Source organism: Diadema antillarum, unplaced genomic scaffold (genome assembly GCF_040938485.1).
Source record: "Diadema antillarum isolate AM-2024a unplaced genomic scaffold, OU_Dant_1.0 seq00000275_RagTag, whole genome shotgun sequence".
Taxonomy (NCBI): domain Eukaryota; kingdom Metazoa; phylum Echinodermata; class Echinoidea; order Diadematoida; family Diadematidae; genus Diadema; species Diadema antillarum.
The window spans coordinates 332755-353096 of NW_027271307.1; the positions used below are offsets into that span (position 1 = coordinate 332755).

At 37.5% G+C, this 20342-nt stretch overlaps 1 protein-coding gene across 1 annotated transcript; it reads left to right on the forward strand.

Moving 5' to 3' along the window:
* Positions 1–2908: 2908 nt before the first annotated feature.
* LOC139729960 (uncharacterized) lies at positions 2909–14250 on the forward strand. The gene is made up of 6 exons (XM_071640878.1): positions 2909–3150; positions 4632–4739; positions 10104–10190; positions 11632–11706; positions 13334–13466; positions 14228–14250. The coding sequence occupies exons 1-6, from the start codon at positions 3076–3078 to the stop codon at positions 14248–14250; spliced, it is 501 nt and encodes a 166-aa protein (XP_071496979.1). The 5' UTR covers positions 2909–3075.
* The last annotated feature ends 6092 nt before the right edge of the window (positions 14251–20342 follow it).

The following is a 20342-nucleotide window of genomic DNA, read 5'->3' on the forward strand; positions in this document are numbered from 1 at the left end:
AGACTAAAAAATCATGTCAAAAACAGAATGTCAATGGTTTTGACCAATTCTGATGATCTGACTTCAAACTTGTTTCTCTTGCTTCACGAATCAGCGACTTTCCGATTCTTTTGACATGGCAGGTCACAATTAGACTATGACAGGCCATTAAGATTACTGTACCTCAATGAAATTGTGTCAAGAGTAAGTTGGCCTTCAAGGGAAAACAACCCTGAAAATTCTTTACTTTATGTAAATGGAAGCAAGAAAACAAAAAATTGACAGACAGGACAGTGAAAGTTTGAGCAAATTTTGATCAAGACTATGATAGTTTTGATTTTTTTTTTCTCTTTTTGAAGCTGTGATCAAACACAAATTAGCAATTCTCTGAGATTACATATGAACTCCAAACCATATGTGACACTGCACCTCAAAACAAACAAAAAGTCGCCAGACATAAATTTGTAGGTAAGACCATATTCTGAAAGAGCAGACTTTAAGCTTTAAAATGATGTATAATTCAAATCAAATGGACTCTCCTATCCTATCTAAATATTGGAAAGAAAGCACAAACTCGGGAAAAGTGTGAACTGAGAAAAGAGGCTCTGAAGAACAGTGTCTATTCAAGCGCTTAATCTTTACCAAACCCTGCTGGCTGTGCGATGAATGGGACAAAAAACAGGAAGTAAACCACCAAAGTGACAACAATGAAGGGATTATCAGATTAAAATGAAATTAAGCATGCCTCATTAACACATTCTGTCAATAACCAATGCCAACTTTCAAAGCAGTAGCACCATCCTTTCAAAAGTTATTAGAGTTGAAAGTGAAGAGTGTGGACAAGGTTTTTCAGAAATGAAAAAGGGATTCTAAAGACACACCTAATCACACTATTCTCCCAAAAATGTTCGAGATAAACTGCTAAAAAAGCACACTTTCCCGCCCGTTTTATGATACCAAATTTTACCATAATGTAAAAGAAGACCCGCTCTTTCAGAAAATATGAAAAAGTCAAGTTCGGCTAGGTTGCCCCATTTCACTTATTTTCAGTCCTCACGCAAAATCAGTGTGTGCGACTTTATGTTCGTTTTGAGGTGCACGGTCACATATATTCTCTGTGCTCCATAAAAAATCAAATAAATGAATAAAAAGAAATAATTTTCTAATGCAGAAAATTTCCAATCATGCACCCCTATGCGATTGCTGAGAATATGTATCTACAACTCCTGCATAAAAAAAGAAAATATTATAAACGTCAGACATCAGTAACAGAAAAAAATAATGGAATTCTGAAAACATGGAAAGTAGGAAGAACCCAAATGCTATATCACAGAGTAGTCAATTTCTGTTATTTGATCACACCTTCAAAATTCCATTACTTCTTATTTTTAATGGGATTTCGGTCAAACTTTCAATACCCAGTTCCTCTCATTTGTCTGCATTAATCGAACAAACTTGATGGATGTTTAGGATAGATTTTCCCTTTAACTGTCATATGAGCCAATCAGTAAAGGCACCCTGCCCTGCCCCTCCCCCCCCCCCCCCCCCCCCCGATTGTGTTTTTGTATGAAGCAAACTCCCTGTGACATCAGGGCATTTTTTTTACATCATAATTTGTTTTTGTCGAGCCCTCCACGCTCAACTGGACATTTTCCGCGACCATTCTGCCGCACAACTTTTTTTGACCGCGCCGCTCACTGACTTTTTACTTTCAAGTCTTGCACATCCTATGACACCATTTTCACAAAAATCGGACATACAGCTACGATCCTGCACGACCTTTTATACATGCTTGTCAGAACAAAAATGGCTCAAAAACATGATTTTGTGTACAAAGTCTATGCAAATAGAGTTTTCTCACCTTTTCACAAAGATGTGATTATTTTCACTTTCAATCACTGAATAAATTAGTTTTAGAATAATTGTGCTTAAGATAGGTTCTGTAATAAATTTTGTTTGAAAAAATGGCAAAAAAGTCGAAAAACAGAGAATACATAAGAAATTCATGAAAACAATAGAATACATAAGAAATTAAATTTGATACCAGTTTTTTTTTCAAGTACATTGTTTCGAATGCTACAAGGAATAATGTCACCAAAATTTAGGATGCCATTAGCTTCATTTTCTGAATTATTAGAGCAAGATTTATTATTTCACACATATTTATTAGTATAAGATATAAAAAATGATTTTTTTTTCTTTTAATAGTTTAATCGGTGGATTACGTTACAAGTATTAATGTATGTGCCAATTTTTAGGGCGATTGTGCAATCAATGGGGGGAGTTGAATCACTCTCCTCCGGCCACAGAACAGGCCAAAAGCCTAGCCTGGTTAGGGTTAATGCTGAGAAATTATTAATACTGACACTCATAAAAAACCTGAGAACAACACTGATGAACACAAACAGCACACCCCATCCCAGTAACACTTGTATAGTGTACATCACACCTTTACTGTATGTGGTTTGCTTTACAAAGGTACAGGGTATCTCAAAAGCATACCTCTGCTACATCTCTATGCTCACCCAACTTTGGCCTTCTTACATGTAATTCCAAAATTTACAACATCCTGGGGCATACAAGCTTTTGCCCATGCGGGTTCCACCTTATAAAATAACTTACTTTCAGTTCAGAAGAATAAATTGCCCTCCATCAGATTCCTTCCAAAGAGGTCTAAAATTGTCACTTTTTATGTCTTTTTTTTATTGTCTATGTTTTCGTTTCTGTATTTTCTGCCATTCTCATAACCTTTCCCTCCGAGTCTAGAACACTCCACGAAGTGGATTTTATTCATTATGAATCATATCAGTTATTACTGTGATCTCCCCAAAGGAGGGAAGTTATGTGTATAACGTTATCTTTGGTATTGGTTGGTTGGTTTGTTTGTTTGGTTTTTGGGGTTTTTTTTGTTTACAAAATAACTCAAAAAGTTGTTAACGGAATTGACATAAACTTGCAGGGAAAAAATGATGATGGCACAAGGAACAGATGGTAAAATTTTGGCAGTGATCTGGGGATTTTAATGGATTTTTGAAGGCTTTTTTTAATCCTTTGGCATGTACTGGTGTACATTTTCTCTGTTCTTTTAAACCCTAGATGCCGAGAATGCAGGCAAGAAAAGAGCCTGCCCCAGCTAGAGAGGCATTGCTCGAAGAAAGTGAAGAAAAGCAGGTGAGAGAGTTTGCAGGACTGGTGCTGTTCAATTATTTTAGTCAAATACGACCAAAACAGATACCTGAAGGTTGATGATTCCAGGGAATGAGGATGACATGATCGCCGCATGTTCGCTTCCTTCCACATTTTTGTTGTGACGTAGAAAGAATGTTTTTTTTTTTTACTTTTGTGGTTCTGAAGAGAACTGGGCCAAAGTGATTGAAAGCTGTTTTAAAGGGTGTGTATAGTTCTGGTTGAGGTGAGGATTTAGCTTTTAACGTTTTGCAAGATATTCAGAAACTACTCGATGAGATGTCAAAGAGCATGCAATTCTAAGGGGTATCAGAAGTTTATTTGATGAAAATCGGTTTTGAAATGGCCGAGATATCCAAGAACAATGTGAAACAAAGAGATCCTAATAAAGGCATGGCCTGTTGCCTTTTATTTCATTTTGCCTCTGACGAAGATTCTGCTAGGATCGAAAGCTCAGGCCCCTTTTGACGCCTTTTATTATCATCACTTTTTTGGATATCTCAGCCATTTGAAAACCAATTTTCATCAAATAAACGTTGAATCCTTCTTAAAATTACATGCTCTTTCATATTTCGTAAAAGGTTTCTCATTATCTCACTTAGGAATGTTCAAAACATGAATCCCCACCTCAACCAGTACTGTACAGTCCCTTTAACCTGTCACCAGAAGAAAAGAGTAACATATGGAGATAGAGGGCTGTATGGACTGATATAGGGCCTGTGGGGGCAGAGTCTACCCACGTTGTGCAACAGCAGAAGTATACACGGCCAGCGCCACATTTCAAAAGGGGGTGTGGGGGCACATCCGGGTTTCATGAGATTACAAGCAAAAAAAACAAACAAAGGCCTTCTTGTGTCCCTTCTCGGTTTCTTCAGCTGACAAGCAAAAAGAAAAGAAGAAAAAAAAAAGTCTTCAGTGCATCTTTCTCATTCCAAACTTCCAAGTTTCTTCAGCTGACAAGCAAAAAAAATAAAAGAGCCTTCAGCTCAAAAACAAACGCCTGCAAAAAAGTGGGGGGGGGGGGGCCTGAGAGGTGTGACATTTTGTTGGTTTTGTGATGCATGTTCTCATATACAGTAGATGCTATACTTTCTCTCAAATGGCAGGAAATTATCTTTGTGTCCTTATTTTATCAGATCTTCCAGGATATGCTGCTTGTCATTTCCAGGTGACACAACATTTGCTCCTTCCACAGTTACTCCTGTCTTACTTTCCTCAGGGACTTAGGGCTAGAGTTACAATAGGGTATTAGATTCCATTTGATGTGAGGATTAGGATTAGGATTAGAGTTATGTTTTATGGGTAGAATTTATGTTTGCATTAGCGTGCAAGTATATTTCATGGGAGTAATTGTCACAGGAGCAAATGTCGTGGAACCATCATTTCTACGGGATGTTTTGAAAAGTGAACTGCTATGTTTTGAACATCAACATTTTGTATGATTTAATCTGTCCTCTCTGTTGCAGCTTGGGAAAAAGAAGATGAAGATGAAGAAGAAGAAGAAGGTAGTAAGTCCTGCTGATGATGGAGAAGCTTATTCATTATCAGAAGACCTTTATTTTTGTGCAGACAAGGTGAGAATAGATGAAGCCTGCAATGGGTGAACTTCCCTTTAAAGTCGGTAGCTACTCCAACTTGGGAAAGCTCTCTTCCTGTGAAACAGATTCATTTTTGCTTTAAAAGCGTCCCTGGTAGTGCTTTCCACAAATGCTGTGATTCACTCGTCAAATGTGGGAGCTGTAATTTGATTTGTTTCTTTCAAGAAAATGTCACACTGGCACTCTAAACCCTGATGCTCCCAGGGTAATTGAAACCTTCCATTACGGAGGGGGGCATTATGGCCCCCTTAAGATCTTGGACGCAAATTATGCGATAGCAATGAAAATTAGCACGCAAGTCACTCGTGATGCAATCTAAAGGGCTGTACACGTAAATTTCAGTAAATCTTACCATTTTAATTTATATTGATTAATTATGCTAATTTATGCATGAAATTAGAGTTTGGCTTTATCATTGAATAAAACTTCAGGCTTTATTTCTTTTTAGTTTTTTTATTTTGTTTGGAGACTGTTGGGAATTATGATAGAATGCACACCAAAAAAAAAAGAAAAAAAAATGGGTATCAATTTACATTTCTTATGTATTCTATTTTAAAACTTTCTCATGTATTTCTTTATTTTTCAACCTTTCATCATTTTGTCAATGAAAATTGTTGGTGACACTTTTTCAATGATAAACAGCCTGCTATTCATTTTAATCAGTAAAAGTCAAAATAATGATATGCATTATATCGTAGGTGTAGTAGATACATGTAGATGGGTGGATAGAAAGATATACAGTAGGTAGAATGGCGGATGGAGAGATATTACAGTTGACAGTAAACAGATATTTAGATGGATGAATTAATAGATACAGACAGACAGACAGACAGAGACTCCAACTCTCCCGTTTTCGACAGGAGATCTCCTGCCGAAAACCCATTTTTGCAAAATCTCCCGTTCTCCCGCTTGAGATTTAATTTCTCCCGCCCTGGCTCTGTCTCTCCTGTTGGAAAGAATTTCCTACTTATTGCTATTGTATGTTGAAAAAATAAGCCTTAGATAGCACCAGAGAGCATCTAGAACCCCAGGAATTTCGCGCTTCACACACATCAACTTGGAGTCTCCTGTTTGCTAGGGGTGTCAGGCGGGAGAATCTCCAGATCAGAAGGTGCTTCGGGTTGGAGTCTCTGGACAGACAGACAAGAGCAACAGTGAACGCTGCTTGGGAGAGTGGGAAAGAAGGGCAAGACAGACAGATGATTATCGTGTATACTCGAAACCAAAAACACGAATTCAAGTTGATGAATTTTTCTTGCTTCGTGTTCGTTTTTATTGCAACTGGTTGACGTCGATGTAGGGCAATTTGTCAGTCAGTTGCAACAAAAATATGAATGTCGATGTTTTGTTATGCAGTCGAGCGATATGCTAGAGGATTTAGATGACAGAGCAGATGCTTTGCAGCAGGGTAGCTCTCTATGGTCCTCGATTCAAGTTCAAGAACAGAGCGGCTATGTAGAAAATTGGGTATGGATATCATATGTACTGTATGTCCCCCCAAAAAATTACAATCAAATTTTCACATTGACAACACCCAATATGATTAAACTGTCTAAAAAAAATATCTTAAAATCTTAAAAAGCTCTATTTTGCAGAAAATCCCATTCAATTTGGTTGAGCGGTCACAGAGAAATGTGAAAAGATGTGAAACATGTCATGAGTCTGATTCTTGGCACTTTGATGCTTTTGTGTGTGAATACAATAGACAGAACTTGGAGGGAAGAGAATCTTGACATCCTCTACATACAAAATTCCTCATATCTCTTTGACCACTGAAGCAAATCGAATGGGGTTTTCTCTAAGATGTGGCCAATGAGTTATAGTTTCATACCCTGAATTTGTATTTGGATTGATTCACTATTTTTAAAGATATTATTGCAGAGGGTCCAGTTGTAATTTTTTTTTTGGACATACAGTACTGTGAATATATTTTTTCTTGTGTTTGTTTTTAATCTGAAACGTACCAGTTGTATTTTGTTCATGTGTGTATAAACATATACAGCTGTATGGGTATATGTATATATATATATATATATATGTATATTTATATATATATACATATACATATACATAATTATACTTATACACTGTACATACGTATATATATATATATATATATATATATATATATATATATATATATATATATATATATATATACTGCATCATCAGAAACAAAATTGAAACAAAGTTCATGCTGTATTCGCCAAGAGTTTATTTCGGCACACAAATTTTCAAGTGATTCACTCTCTCTCGTGTAATCAGACATACTTACATTCCCGCAATGATCTGTTTTCTATGCACATCCAATTTATACACCCATTATTTTTTTTTTTACATCACTGACAATCAAAATTCCAACCAAAATTGAAAGGGAAAAAATGGCACTATATTGATGTTCTGCCTGCATGTGTCTGTTCATGAGTCTGCCATAGCTATGTCTGTTGTCATGGTAACTAATTGCCCTCCGAGTACAGTGTAGTTACGCACACCAGTCAAACTTCGGTTGTTCATGAAAATTGTGTATGTTTTGCACTTGTGCGCACATGGTGTATAGTGAGGCATTAATTTTCCAAACCACTGTTAGCACATTGTCTACTCAGTGTAGTTTAACTGAGCTCAAAACAGCTCAGGACACCATGGATACCACCAATTTTTTTTTTTTTTTTTACATTGTGTTAGCTCACCTGTGCCGAAGACTCACCAAACTTAGTAGATAGCAAGCCTAGGGGGATAGGATTTCAATTTGCTCATAATGGGCACCATGCCCCACCTGAGGGGCCCCCAGGGGACACAGGGCCCCCCTCCCCCAATTATAAAGGGATCTTTACAAATCTTGTTCTTCTCTGAAACCAGAAGTGATAGAGCTAAGTTGATATTATGAGTTAGTAGATTGATTGTAGTTTCAAGTTTGTTTGTGGCGGAATCAGGGATGCCCCCCTTGGCACCCTGGGAAGGGGTCCAAATGCAGGCCTACATTGTTAATTTTCATCTTCTTGAAAAACCGTGATGAATTTCCACTAAACTTGGCAAGTAGCATTCCTAAGGGGATAAGATCTCAAAGGCCTGAATTCCCGAAGGTGGTACAAATGAAACCATGGTTTAAACCATGGACAAAAACCATGGAGCGCCAAGTGTCGCATGGAATATTTCATTACGAAATCAGTCATTTCGTTGACAAAATGACTGTTTCGTTGACGAAATTATCATTTCGAGGACGAAATGTTCATTTAGTTACAAAATGTTGTCATTTTGTTACAAAATAATCATTTCCTCGATGAAATGACTGATTTTGTAACGAAATATTCAATGCGACACTTGGCGCTCCATGGTTTTTGTCCATGGTTTAAACCATGATTTCATTTGTACCACCTTTGTGAATTCGGGCCAAAGTGTTTGAATGGGCACCATGCTTTCCTTGGGGGCCCCAGGAGGCCCATACCTCCCAAATTAAGGAATAACCAATACTATTCTTCTCTAGAAGCAGAAGTGATACGAGCTCTAAAGGCATTATTTACCATTTGCAGATGAAACAAAAACCCTGCTTTAGTGCTTCAAATAGTACTAAAATATGAGTTAGGGATAGAAACAACCAATGTGAAAATGTTTTTCAAACGAGTGTAATCAATGTTAAGTATTGTTGAATATATGAAATGTGAACAATACAACTGAAATGTTTTGTATACTAAATTGTCTACAGTTATGGTTTATGGAGTAAGATAGTGATATCTTCTTACTGTATGTGTTTACATAGGTTTTATTGTACAATTTTTTGTGGTAGGATGTTTTGTGATACAACTGACCACATGTACACATATGCATCAAACGTGATGACTCGAACATCTTTTAAATCACTGATCCCAGTGGTAAGAAGTACCTTTAAGTTTCGGTTGTTTTTTTAAGTGCAAAGTCAAAACTTTGTAAGTACAGTGTACTTGGTAGGTATTTTTACCAGTGCGATGGAATATGCAAATGGACCTCATGTCCCCAGATCCCAAATAAAGCAGCCCACCTCCCACCCCTCCCCCCCCCCCCCCAAGTTTACAATGTTCTTGGGTAAAAGTCGAGACCCCCGGGTCTCTTGTTTGAATAGTCTTATACCCCGTTTATACTAACGAAAAAGGGGGTTTTGAAACCCCCTGTAGCCGCTTCGAGCAGGCTTTCAGCTTAGTATAAACTGACAGAATTCAGAAAAGGCGATCCGATCAGGTCGGGTCGGGTCGGGTCGGGTTCTGGAACCTCCTACGGAGGGAGGTTTCAGAACCCGCTATAGCAGGCTCGAGGAGGTTCGACTGCAGTATAAACGCAAATGGGGTTCGAGAAGCCGCTTTTTGGCCGACCCGGAGGTAATTGCTGAAGGTCATCACCTGCTTACATAAACAACCCTGCCATCTCGACCAATCCCCTCTGCAGAAAGCATTTCAACTTGCACACTGTCACTCAAAAGCCCGCGCCATAAATCAGAGGGGAGGAGAAGGTTGGGCCTGCTAGGGCCTGCTAGGGTCTGCTTTTGGCGAGCAGTATACAGACAAGAGGCTGCTTTTTCAGAGTGGGTTTTCGAACCTCCTCAAGGAGGCTCTGAAACCTGCTAGCAGTATAAATGGGGTATTAGATTCTTTCTTTTTCCGGCTCTGTCCATTCACATGATTTAACCTAACATGATTTATGATATGGTATGATTATGTTCTTTATTTTTCTATCTGTATGGCTACTCGTAGTATTCTTTTTAGTTTAGTCAGCCTGTGTTGTTGTTGTTTTTTGGCAAATATTATGTTTATTCTCGTGGTGTGTGAATGTTATCTTTTGATCCATTGTTTGTTTTGTATCATATTGTGTTGCTTTATATGCTGTAAACTCATTTACAGACTCACTGAAAAACAGCCCTGAAGCTGATAGTGTTTTTTTTTAATTGTTAATTAAAACAAAACAAACAAACAAACAAATTTAACCTCAAATGTTTGATAAAAAAAATAAGATTTGTCTTCAGTCTCCTCTGCCAATTAAGGTCAGCTTATACAAGTTTACACTGAGATGGTGACTGTTTCAAAACCATCTGTGATAGCATAGGCACAGTTCAATGTTTATAATTTCCTCAAGTGTAACAATCTGAGTGTTGGCAATTTTGATATGCTTTGTACGGCTATGGCGTTTGCAGTGTTTAACAAGTGTCAGCATAGGGTGTAGCACTCTACCAACATTGCCCGTGGTATCGCAATAGTTTGTGGAATTTCCCATGTGCTGTTCGTATGTGGAAGAGTTTTGTGTATGGTCGTTTTTTGACAACTGTCATGAATTGGATGTCGCAAGAGATAACTTTTTTTGTGTGCGTTTGTCCACCAGGATGAGGTTATTGATTCCATGGAGTTAGAATGTGTTGGAGATGTGAGTGCATACAAGGCAGCAGGCCTTCTTCCCACCGACTCAGAGGTAAGGGACAAAAAATTCCCAGCAGCAAAAATGTCCTCGTTCTTCCTCCATTCTCAAAATTATCACATGGTCCCCGCACCTGCACCCGATATGGTGATAGGGCTTTTTCTGTTATTTCTCCATCTCTTTGGAACAGACTCTTTCGTTATATTCAAAATGATGAAAGTGTTGATAAGTTTAAATCATTGCTGAAAACTTATCTATTTACTCAGTCCTAATTTTTGTTGTTGTTGTTATATCATATACACATAATGCTTTGTTTATTACCAATAAAAAATAATGATAATAATAATAATAATAATAATAATAATAATAATAATAATAATACGTAAATATTATTGTTATTATTATTATTATTATTATTATTATTATTATTATCATTATTATTATTATTATTATTATTATTATCATTATTATTATCATCATCATCATCATCATTTTTATTATTATGAAGACTAAGATACATTGTAGTTATGATTTTTTTTCTTTTTGAAGCTGTGATCAGACACAAATTTACAATTCCCTGAGATCACATATGAACTCCCAACCATTTGATCTTTTGGCTCCATAAAAAATCAAATAAATGAATAAAAAGAAATCATTTTCTAATGCAATAAATTTCCTATCATACCTTCTAGAGTAATTCACAAATTTTACAAGCTATGCTTTTCTTGTGAATTTCTCTTTTCCATGTAAAGTTATAGATTAAGATTGTATTGCTTACTTGTTTATTTATCCAAACCAGAGTTGATATCATCATAATTGTATTCATGTTATGTTGAAAATTACGTATTTGAAAGTTTCTTTTGATGTTATGTACTCATGTAAGCGCTATGTATATTACTTTGTATTACTTTATATGGAAATAAAATGATTTGAATTCATCTGAATTTGAATTGAAATTGAAATTGAATTGAACTCCCTCATGCAAAAAAGATCCCCCCCAAAAAAAAAAAAAAAAAAAAATGAGACATTGGTGACAGGAATAAAAATATGGAATTCTGAATACACGGCAAGTAGGAAGAGCCCAAATGCTATATCACAGAGTAGTCAATTTCTGTTATTTGATCACACCTCCAAAATTCCATTACTTTCTCATTTTTTGATGGGAATTTGGTCAAACTTTCAATACCCAGTTCCTCTCATTTTTCTGCATAAATGGAACAAACTTGATGCATGTTTAAGATAAATTTTCCCATTAACTGTCATATGAGCCTATCAGTACAGGCACCCTGCCCTGCCTTGCCTTCCCCTCATACCCCCCCCCCCCCCCCCCCCCGATTGTGTTATTGTATGAAGGACATCAGGGCATTTTTTTTTAATCACAATTTGTTTTACTTAGTTTGTTTTTTTCTCAATCTCACATACAGTGTAGTCTCATGTCTGATATGTAACCTACATGTATGACCCTTTTGTCATTCTAACCCAATGATACCTCCAGGAGAGTTCGTCTGATGACTCGTCTGAAGAAGATGAAGATGATGACTCGTCTGAAGGTGAAGCTGAAGAAGAGGGTGTAAGTGATCGTGGTTCGATGGTAAATCTTTTAATTTATATTTTATGTGATTTGTTAAAGGCATAATTTACCGTTTTGCAGATGAAACAAAACATCATCTATTGTGCTTCAAAATAGTTACAAAATGTGAGTTAGGGATAGAAACAGCCAATATAAAAATTTGGATCGGCATAATATACAAAATGTGAACAATGCGAGCAATTCTGTGTGACATAGATTTTTCTCAAAAATTTGGGCACAAACATAACTTATCTGGTAAGGAGGCCATGCAAAAACACATTTCCGGTACTCACTTTTTACACCAAGAACTAGTCTCAAGAAAGTTTTTTTTTTTTTTTTTTGGGGGGGGGGGGGGGGGGAGAAAAATGAAATTTGATGTTTAGAGCTAGTGTTCACTTTGTATTTGTAGTATACTACTGACACCCAAATAAACATCCACACACTGTTCAGTACACATATTATGCAAATATTGTGCATTCGTTTTCTTCTGATTTTTGTTTCATGATGAAAGAAAGTCTTTCACCAGAAACATGAAAGTGTTCATTCAAAGAAAGATGGTCTACTTCCATTCCAGTTATTCACATTCTAATCAATGTACAACTGTGACAAATATGCGAGCAGTTGGCATTATGTACACTATCATTACGTAATCATTACCCTCACAGATCTAATGTTTGCAATTGTTGCTATTAATACAACATCTGATTCAAATGTAACTGATGATAGCAGCGATGATGATCGTGATGATTCATAATGATGCTAAATGAAACTATTAAATCTTAATAGTAGTCATATTGGTAAGAGACAGATGGAAACTAAAAGAAGGAAGATTATGAAAGTTACAACAGTAATATACAAATAATGAATGTTTATGAGTGCAATGGACAGAATATTTCATGAGGTGAATGATGAAATGATCCATTCAATGAGGCACAGCTGAGTTGAATGGATCAAATATTTCATCTTTCACGGAATGAAATATTCTGTCCATTGCACGAATTAAAAACATTTTTTTTTTTTTACTTTTTTGGTAATGCCTGAATTAGATCCTTGTCATTTGATGTTTTATTTCTTTAAAAACAGGAGAGAATCTGAGACCGAGAGAGTGCTCACTGAGCGCTTTACGGTAGCGCGCTGTCGCATACTCACACTGCAAACGCAAGTGTTTTACACGCATAGTGTGCGGGGCTTTTGACGTGTGTGCAATGGAGCAAATCATATGAATTCGAAATTGCATGGTAAATGGAGCCTCAATTGCACGGATGATGACGTCAAAGTGAAATGGGACGAATGATCAATGTCAAACAACCAATCAAATGACAAGGATCTATTTTAGGCGTTATATAGTAATGTACAGTAAGCCGTTATATATTATTGTGATTTTAATGATCAAAGTGTGTGGATAATGCAGGTGACTGACCATGTAGGGGTCATCATCGACCAGAGCTCTTTTATTTTGATTGGTGTAGGGCGTGGATTTTCAGTATGCCCAGTCTATAGGGAACCTTTCTTCAGCCCTTTAAAGAGGTTCACATCTCTGTACAGATACACCCCGTACAACGTATCTCCCTCTCACACTCTGTCATGATTTTTTTTTTCACTTTCATTTCTGTGTGGTCGCCGACAGTGGTTCAAACGGCGTGGTATTAAGTCATCACGCGCAAGACGCTCAAGATCACGTTCACGTTCCCGTTCCCGTTCCCGTTCCCGTTCCCGTTCGCGCAGGATGTCGAGTTCAACCAAAAGTGAGGATGAAACAGGTCAGTCGCCACTTGTTTGCTTTCTGGAGCTCATTCATTTCTTCATACTCTTTTGACTTGCATGTATGAACTGAAAATGCCTTTACTTATTGCTTCATCATATCCATATATGACCGTGCATCACAAAACCAACAAAAAGTCACATGCACTGATTTTGTGTTAAGGGCTGAAAATAGGTGAAATGGTCAACCCAGCCAATCTTGAGCTTTTCATAATTTCTTAAAGCGCAAGTCTTCTTTTACATTATATGAAAATTTTGGATCATAAAATGAACGGGAAATTGTGTTTTTAGCAGTTTTTCTCGAACTCCTTTTGGTAAAATAGACTAAAGTGTGATTAGGTGTATCTGATAGAGTCCTCTTTTCATTTCATAAAAATCCTGTCCATACTCTTCAATTTAATTCCAATAACTTTGGAAAGAATCATTCTACTGCTTTGAAAGCCGGCATTAATTATCTACATAATGTGTTAATGAAGCATGCTCAATTTCAGCTTAATCTGATAATCCCTTCATTGTTGTTTGCACCAGTTTTTTTTTTTTCATTAATCGCATAGCTAGCACAGTATGGTAAAGATTAAGCGCTTGAATAGACCTTGTACTTCAGAGCCTCTTTTCTCACTTCACACTTTCCAGAGTGTGGGCTTTCTTTCCAATATTAGTATAGGTTAGGAGAGTCCATTTGAATTCAGTAATACATCTCAGAATCTGCCCTATACTAGAAATCCATGTATGGTGACTTTTTGATGGTTTTGTGATGCAGGGTCACATAAAGTTACAAGGTAACACTGCTGTATTAACCATTTTCTTCAATGTCAAAGTTATTTTTGTGTTGAGGAGATGACATGTGACCCTTTGTTATGTACCCTGACGTCTCCAAACCCTAACTTTCACCTTTCATCGCATGCATTTTATTTTCATGAATCTTAGCTCCTCGTGAAAATCACAAATGTTTCGTACATTCAAAAAATTTCGATTTTACTGTTGTCTTCTATTATTCTTTTTTTTAGCGTTGAATATAGTGTATTGCCTTATTTGTGCATTTTCATCGCGATTTTTTTTTTTTTGCTTGTTTGGCTCTTTTCAACTCAGACTTCCTGTGTAAGACGTGCTCCTCGAGGGCCGAGGTGTTTATGTGGGTCCAGGCCCTGGCGACAGGCCGCATCCCCGACTCCTTCCCGGGGATGGAAGCCGAGGAGCTGGCGGGTCTCAAGGCGGCCGTGAACACCTACATCTCCACCCTGCAGCCTCACAGCGTTCCCGTCATCGTCAATCCCGTATCCCTCCCCAAACGCAAATCCGTGAAGCTACTCCTGAAAGGTCTCAACAATTTGGTAAGTTTATCACTGGCACACTTGATGGCTACATGGCTTCGTGTGTGGCAGATTTGGTAAGGGTAGAGCCAAAATGGGCATTAATCACCAGATATCTGTCTTGACTGCAAAAGGTAGCTAGGGGCAAGCAACAAAAGGACTACCGTATATACTTTCATCTTTGCGCGCAGATATTTTTGCATATGAGGAAGTCATATTGTCGCGAGATGTTGTTTATGCAAATTGATGCCTATGCTAACGTACATAAATGCACTAATACCCTAGTGCATGGAGACATTTTCATGTGTTGTTAAATTTGCAATCCAACTGTGATTCGTGAAATTTGCAAAAATTAAACCCTCGCGAAAATAACAACTTGTACAGTACTTCTCATACAAGAGCAAAATCATTAACCTGTAATAGCATCTTAAACCTGTTGAGGACATACGTACTGATTTTGCCACAACACGCATTTCCCATAGACACCTGCCCTGAGTATACTCGGGACTCGTCCTCAACGGGTTAACTTACATATCTTTCAGTGGGATGAATATTTCTGTTTATCAGTTATTCCCATAGTAGAAAGTGGTAAGTCTGATGTAAAAGCTGATTAGCTTTCCCTTGATTAGTTTTCCTTTTTTTTGTCCCCGCCGAACGAGTTCGAGCAGGGGACTTTGAAACGGGCTCCGTACGTGTGTGTGTGTCCGTGTGTCCGTCCGTCTGTCTGTGTGTGCGTCCGTGTGTGATCATAATGTTCAATTTGCTACTTCTCTGTCATTTATGAGCCAATTTCGATTCTGTTTGCTTTATATGATAGCACTACATGGGAGCTTTGAAACTTCTTCACAGAATTTCAGTCGTGACCTTTGACCTTGACCTTTGACCTATATTGTACATTTTGCTTCAAAATGCTACTCCTTCGCCATTTCTAACCCGATTTCGATTCTGTTTGCTTTATGTGATTGCACTAGGTGAGGGCTTCAAAACTTGTACACAGAATTTTGACCTTTGACTTCTTTGACCTTTGACCTTGATTTTTGACCTATATTGTACATTTTGCTACAAAATGCTACTCCTTCGCCATTTCTAACCCGATTTCGATTCCGTTTGCTTTATGTGATGGCACTAGATGAGGGCTTCAAAACGTGTACACAGAATTTTGACCTTTGACTTCTCTGACCTTTGACCTTGATTTTTGACCTGTATTTTACATTTTGCTACAAAATGCTACTCCTTCGCCATTTCTAACCCGATTTCACTTCCGTTTGCTTTATGTGATGGTACTAGGTGAGGGCTTCAAAACTTCTACACAGAATTTTGACCTTTGACTTCTTTGACCTTTGACCTTGATTTTTGACCTATATTGTACATTGGCTACAAAATGCTACTCCTTCGCCATTTCTAACCCAATTTCGATTCCGTTTACTTTATGTGATGGCACTAGGTGAGGGCTTCAAAACGTCTACACAGAATTTTGACCTTTGACTTCTTTGACCTTTGACCTTGATTTTTGACCTGTATTGTACATTTTGGTACAAAATGCTACTCCTTCGCCATTTCTAACCCAATTTCGATTCCGTTTGCTTTATGTGATGGCACTAGGTGAGGGCTTCAAAACTTCTACACAGAATTTTGACCTTTGACCTTTGACCTTGATTTTTGACCTATATCGTACATTGGCTACAAAATGCTACTCCTTCGCTATTTCTAACCCGATTTCGATTCCGTTTGCTTTAAGTGATGGCACTATAGGTGAGGGCTTCAAAACTTCTACACAGAATTTTGACCTTTGACTTCTGGGACCTTTGACCTTGAGTTTTTACCTATATTGTACATTTTGCTACTAAATGCTATTTCCAGCAGGGACATATATTACGCACCGCGTAATTTCTACTTTTCCTTGTTCTCTCTCAAAGGGCAATTTCGTACACAATTCTTACTGTATACTCTGTTATTTTCGCGTACAGATGTCTTCGCGAACGAGGAGGTCATAGGCATTTTCGCGAGATGTTGTTTCGCAAACTGATGTCAACGTTAATGTAAATGCGCCAATACCTATAGCGCATGGAGACAGATCCAACTGAGATTTGAGAAATTCATGAAAATTGACTTGCGAAAATAACAGTTTATACTTGTACATTAGTTTTGGATCATGAAATAATGTAAGTGGGGGCTAAATTGTGGGGGCAGGAGGGGTTTGCAGCTTTTCTGGAACACTTTTTGTCAAACAGTTTGATTACATACATGTATATCTTACATCCTGTATTATTTTTTTAGAAACCTCTAAACACTCATCACTTTCATCTATTAAAAGAGAAAATGAAAGGATGATGCTACTGCCTTTTAAATGAGTGTTAGTCATGAGAATAGATTGTGCTGGTATGGCATGCAAATTCTGACTCAATGCCATGTTCAATTCCCTGTGGTTTCTTTAGAGTTTTATATCCTGTCTCTTGTCCCATTCATTGCACGCAGCACAGCTTGATGGGACTTAGCACTTTTTAGCACTATAGATCTAAACTTCAAAGCCTCTTTTCTCGAGAAGCACTTTTCCAGGGTGTGTTCTATCTTGCCATTGCTGTACGAGCTGTTATTTTCACGAGGGTGTAATTTTTGTGAACTTTGCGAAAAACTGCTGGACCATGATTTGAACAACATATGAAAATGTTACCATGCTCCAGGGTAATTGTGCTCTTCCGATAGCCTTGGTGTTTATTCGCAAAAAGCAACATCTCGTGAATATGTCCGTGACCTCCTGATTTGCGAAAATATCTGTACGGGAAAATAACAACTTATACAGTTGTTTAGCTGTACGTGTAGATAAGTTAAGGAAGTGCATTTGTCTATAGACAGGGCTCGACACTAACGATGGCCCAGTGGCCCGGGGCCACCAAAAACGCACGTCGGGCCACCAAAATATCAGAAATGAAGATTTTGGTGGCCCGACTGGGCCACAAAAAAAAAGTCGGATGTTTGCCTTTAATTTTGGAAGAACGGCGGTAACAATTGGCTCCGTAAGATGCTAAAATAAATGTCAATGTTTGCTTTTTATTTTAGAAATGAATAACGGTAATATTCGACTCCGTATGATACTAAAATAAATATCGGATGTTTGCTTATACTTTTGGAAATGAATAACGGTAACATTCAGCTCTGAACGGTGCTAAAATTAATGTCAGATATTTGATTTTGCTTTCGGAAATGAATAGGGATTGCATTCGGCTCCGCGGCTGGAATGAATGTCGAATGTTTGCTTTGACATTCGGAAGTGAATAATAAAATTCAACTCCGTAAGATGCTAAAATAAACGTGGAATGATCCCTTTGACGTTCGGAAATGAATAACAATAATATTCAACTCCGTACGATGATTAAATAAAATAATGTCGGATGTGTGCTCTTTCTTTTGAAAGTAAATAGCAATAACATTCGGCTCCAGAATATGGCAAAATAAATGTCAGATTGTTGCTTTTACGTTTGGAAGTGAATATCAGTAATGCTCTGCTCCATACGATGCTAAAATAAATGTCGGATATTTGCTTTTACATTTCGAAATGAATAGCAGTAACATTCAGCTGCGTTTGAAGGTAAAATAAATGTCTGATGTCTGCCTTGACGTTCAAAAATGAAAAACAGTAACATTCAGCTCCGTATGATGCTAAAATAATTGTCAGATGATTCATTTCACTTTCAGAAGTGGACAGCATTGACATTCGGCTCCGTACGATGATAAAATAAATGCCGGATGTTTGCTTTTAAATTTGGAAATGAATAATAGATTGTTGCTTGTACATTTAAAAATGATTAACGGTTTCAATCGGTTCAGTTAGATGCTAAAATGAATAGCGCATGTTTGCTTTCACGTTCAGAAATGAATAGGGATAACATTCAGCTCCGTAAGATGCTAAAATGAATGTCGGTTGTTTTCTTTGACATTTAAAAATGATTAACGGTAACAATCAGCTCCGTAAGCTAGGTGCTAAAATACTAGTAAGTGTTGGATGATTGCTTTTACAATCAGAAACGAATAACTTTAACTTTCGGCTCTTTACAATGCTAAAACAAATGTCGGATGTTTACAAATGTCTGTAAATGCTCCGACTTTCTCATTTCAAACGGAAGTTTTGACTACGAAAATAGCATAAAATCTAAATATATAAGCCTCTTTGCTAAATCTTAGAACCCAGAATAACGGTAAGATGATTGAATTTTCTATTCACTTGTTTTGGACATGGGTACCTGTATTACTTCTTTAATGCTTAATATTTTTGTTTCTATGTTTAGTAGGACCGATTTAGTTTTTTTATGTTTTTCTTGATTTTTTTTCGGGCCACCAGATATTACTTTCGGGCCACCATAAAATACAAATCCATGATTTTGGTGGCCCGATCAGGCCACCAAAAATAAAAGTTAGTGTCGAGCCCTGATAGAGTTATATGCCATTTTAAAGCTCAGAGCGTAAGCTTTCAAAATCTGCCTCTAACTAAAATAATCCATGTCTGGCAACATTTTGGTTGTTTTGTGATGCAGGGTCACTTGTACACTAGCTGTGGTGACTTTTTACTTTCTAGACCAAACCAATTGATATACGTTTCTCCATTTCTCTTTCAAAGGTTAACATCGAGGAAGAGTTTCCCGTCATGCTCCCAAGCGATTTTGAGGAGGATATCTTCACGGCAGCCACTGACACCTCATTGGAAAACGTAAGTTGAGCATAATTCTGTAAACGTCTTTATTTGCACGCGAATAATTTCTCGCACTGAGCAACTCAAAAACTTATTTTCAGGGTCTTGAATTTGCACTGCCCCATTGTCAACCTGTTCAAAATGTGCAGAGAAAATTGTGAAGATGTTTTCACAGGTGTTAAAATTCATGCTAGCCAATAGTAGCTCAAAATGCAGGAAAATATGTGTGCCACAAAAATTTTCATGTTAACAGATATGATTTTCTATTTGCGAGCTTGTTTCATATCATTTCCTCAAAGAATTTGAGAGAAATTTCCCCACTGGAGAATTTGGGGGAAAAAAACAAACCTGTTTTTGCTGGGGAAGGGAATTTTGTGTAATTAAACTCAAGAGAGCAGTAAATGTCTGGGAGAAAGATACCTCTTATCAATGACCCTGGCACTCTTGGAGTCCGTAGAGTAGAGCCAGATGACCTAAGGTGCTTACACCGAGGGCCTCTTGACACCTTGAGCAATATTCTGATCCAGTTTTGTTCATTGAAAATCATCCGATCAGCACAAGCTACTGTAAACATATATTCATGAGTTTTGATGCAGTTGCTACACACATACAAACTAATGGAAAGATGCATACGATGTTGAACTGTCACTTTCTTCGATGTAGTGCGAAATGCTTGATAAAATGACATAACACAATGATTGCACGGGTAGAATTGATGTTTGTGAATGTTCTTGGGTGCAATATCGTTCTTGGAGTGATATTTTTGCTTGTTGTGATATCTTTAATTTTGTGTACCTGAAGCACATGTTGTCTCCACTTATTATGCCTCCGCCACGAAGTGGTGCCGGAGGCATTATGTTTTTGGGTTGTCCGTCCATCCG